Below are 2,788 nucleotides of genomic sequence, written 5' to 3'. Positions count from 1 at the left end.
TATATATATATATATATATATATATATATTAAATATTGTGAATGGTCTGTAATTAGGGCGCTCGATTCGCAAGCTGCAGTTCACGAGACTGAAACCCAGCGCTGAACATGATCGCCTTTTCAGCCGTGGGGGCATTATGATGGCACGATCAATTCCACTTACGTTGATAAAGTGTAATCCAAGAATTGCTGTTACCTGCTGGTTGTTTTCTCTGTAGCTGGAAGATGAAATTTAGGGACGGTAGTAGATAGCCCTTAGTAGCTTTGCCATGAACAAAACAAACAAACAATATATTATGAAATAGGAGTTTAGTATTAATTCATTTCGTTATATTTTGTTCTAATTGCTTTATATCATTGGGAGATAGTTCGATGTTAGTAAAAGTCCTTATTACGGTTAGTTGATTGATATCTCAACTGATTGATTCACCTTTACATTCACGACTTTAACAAATCGATTAAAAGGTTTTTACTGGATATAACATCAAACCTTCAACTTTATCCTGGTGATCTTAAAATATTTTAAACACACACATATGTCGTTTTCATGGTGAGTAACCTGTATGAATACCTAAGTTTCCTTATTAATTAATTATTTTTTTTATGCTACACCTAACCATTAATTAATCTATATATCCCACGTTTCGACTTCTAATATTCTCGAGAAAGAAAGTGTGTAGTAGGAGAACCAGGATTCGATTCTGGACCTTCGTGTTATCTATTCGTTCGTTTTCTCTGTCCCATTAGAACTTGAACCAACTATATAGGTCAAGAGAGTTATTTAGGTCTTTCTGACTCCAGTGTCAGATTGACTGAATGGTTTATCAGTTAGATGGATGCAGAAGGCATATTTTTATCTTTCGTTTTCTCGTGTGTGATTCATATCCCATTATTTTGGTATTATTCTCTTTTATTGTGATGGGTTATTGTAAATACATCGGTATTACATAGTTTTATGTGTCTACTTTGCTACTGAATTATAACTTTTTATTCCTCTAATGCTTTGGAGCCCAGATTCACAAGTGATGTTGTAACGTGTTTTTTCTTCCCATTGAGTTTTTAGGTGGTTTGGCGTGCACTAATAATTAGATTTTGTTGATCATATAGGCTATTAACCATGACAACGATCGATATCACCTCAAATTTTCTGTAAATAATCAACGGGATAATTATATCTTGCATTTATAATACACATGATGATATTTGTGTTTTTACTTAGAATTTTATATATTTCAACGTGTTATATTGAACTGGCTTTTGAAAAAATTATTGTGTGTTAATCTTAAGTCTAACGTTCTGCATAGATGTGTTTAAGTAAAATATCACTAATTTTGTAGTTATAAACAATAACCAGTTCTTTATTTCACTTTTTTAATATATCTTGACCACAGAACTGTCCAACAAAAGCAGAAGCAAGACGTAGTGCTGCCAAAATCGCCCTTATGAATTCGGTGTTTAACGAACATCCCTCCAGAAAAATTTCGGACGATTTCATCGAGAAAGCTGTTGCAGACGCAAAAGCGTCATTCAAGGTGAGCATCTGTTTTTAGTTGAAAATGGGTCTTACTTAGGCATAAGCTACATTATCCGAGTCGAAACGATGTGCAACTGTGAATCAGAAGCTAGTTCCATTGCAGCGATTTCTATAATATAGTCAACTGATACTTTTTGTTTTCACAATTAACAAAGCACGTTAATTTTTTTTGTAAAAAAAATCCCAGATCCACGTTACTTATTCCTTTATGTTACACCGTTGCAACGTGGCTGCATAATTAAAATTACATTGATTAATAACACGTGCTAAGGAAAGAGTATAACTTTCCTCTTTTCTGTTTGTAAATCCATATCGAATAAACTATATGATTTATCCAAACTACCAAAGGTACCCACGACAAGCACGGCATTTATTTTTTTGGCTTCGAGTTCAAGGAAACGCAGGAGAACTGCATGCATTTACGTTATTCGATCGCACAAGACAGTAGCAAAGTAAAAATGGGACAGCGCATACGTTTAGGGATTACACTGTCCTCCTATTGCATATCCACGAACCTTCTATAGTATCATGGTGATTCAAAATCCATAACTTGGAAGTTTTTCGTTATGGACATCCAAACAGATATTGTTACGCTAGTAACACGTCACGCGCTTCATGAAAGTCCCAAAAGCTAGGTGTAAAATGCCAAGCACACATAGTGTCTATGTGACAGAAAAGCTGGATGGCCAAATGTACAACTTTGTCATAGATTCTGCGTCTCAGCAAACCCTTGTGAGCATCAAGGTGTTAGATCACGAAGGAGCACCAGAAGCCATACAGAAGCTTTGTGGTGTGACAGGACATTCTGCAAGGTTGTGGGGACCAGTGTGGGTAACTAGTGAGCTCATGGGCATAAAGGACAGACACAAAGTATACTTAGCTAACATTGAAGACGAATGCATATTAGGATTGGACTACTTACTACCGACGAAGTTTGTAATTAATTTTGGTAAAATGACGTTTGGGAACAACAAAGGCCAAATTCAGGTAACTGTGAAAAGAGAGGTTGAACTAATTAGGTGTCATCAAGCTGAAGTCAAAGTGACTGAAGGAGTTGATGATGGTGAAATGGAACCAGGTAAAGATATTAAATCAGAGCATGAAGCCACTGGATACACTCCAGCAAAGTTGGTGTTTGGTCGGGAACTTCGGTTTCCAGTGGATCTGTTAACAGGACGCCCACCTTATGAAGAGTTGCCTGAGAATGTGTCAGAGTTTGTGAAAGTGTTATCGGAAAGGATGGATGATATTCACC

At 36.2% G+C, this 2,788-nt stretch overlaps 1 protein-coding gene across 2 annotated transcripts in view; it reads left to right on the top strand.

Moving 5' to 3' along the window:
* LOC106468348 (LIX1-like protein) overlaps positions 1-2,788 on the top strand; it is a 75,290-nt gene that overhangs the window by 66,102 nt on the left and 6,400 nt on the right. For both annotated transcript variants that reach the window (XM_022396680.1, XM_022396681.1), the window contains exon 3: positions 1,391-1,531. In XM_022396680.1, coding sequence (XP_022252388.1) covers positions 1,391-1,531 — 141 coding nt within the window. The remainder of the gene's footprint in view (positions 1-1,390; positions 1,532-2,788) is intronic.

This window comes from Limulus polyphemus, unplaced genomic scaffold, assembly GCF_000517525.1.
Source record: "Limulus polyphemus unplaced genomic scaffold, Limulus_polyphemus-2.1.2 Scaffold2974, whole genome shotgun sequence".
Taxonomy (NCBI): Eukaryota; Metazoa; Arthropoda; class Merostomata; order Xiphosura; family Limulidae; genus Limulus; species Limulus polyphemus.
Note: the sequence above shows the minus strand (reverse complement) of the source record. Positions and strands in the feature narration are given on the sequence as shown.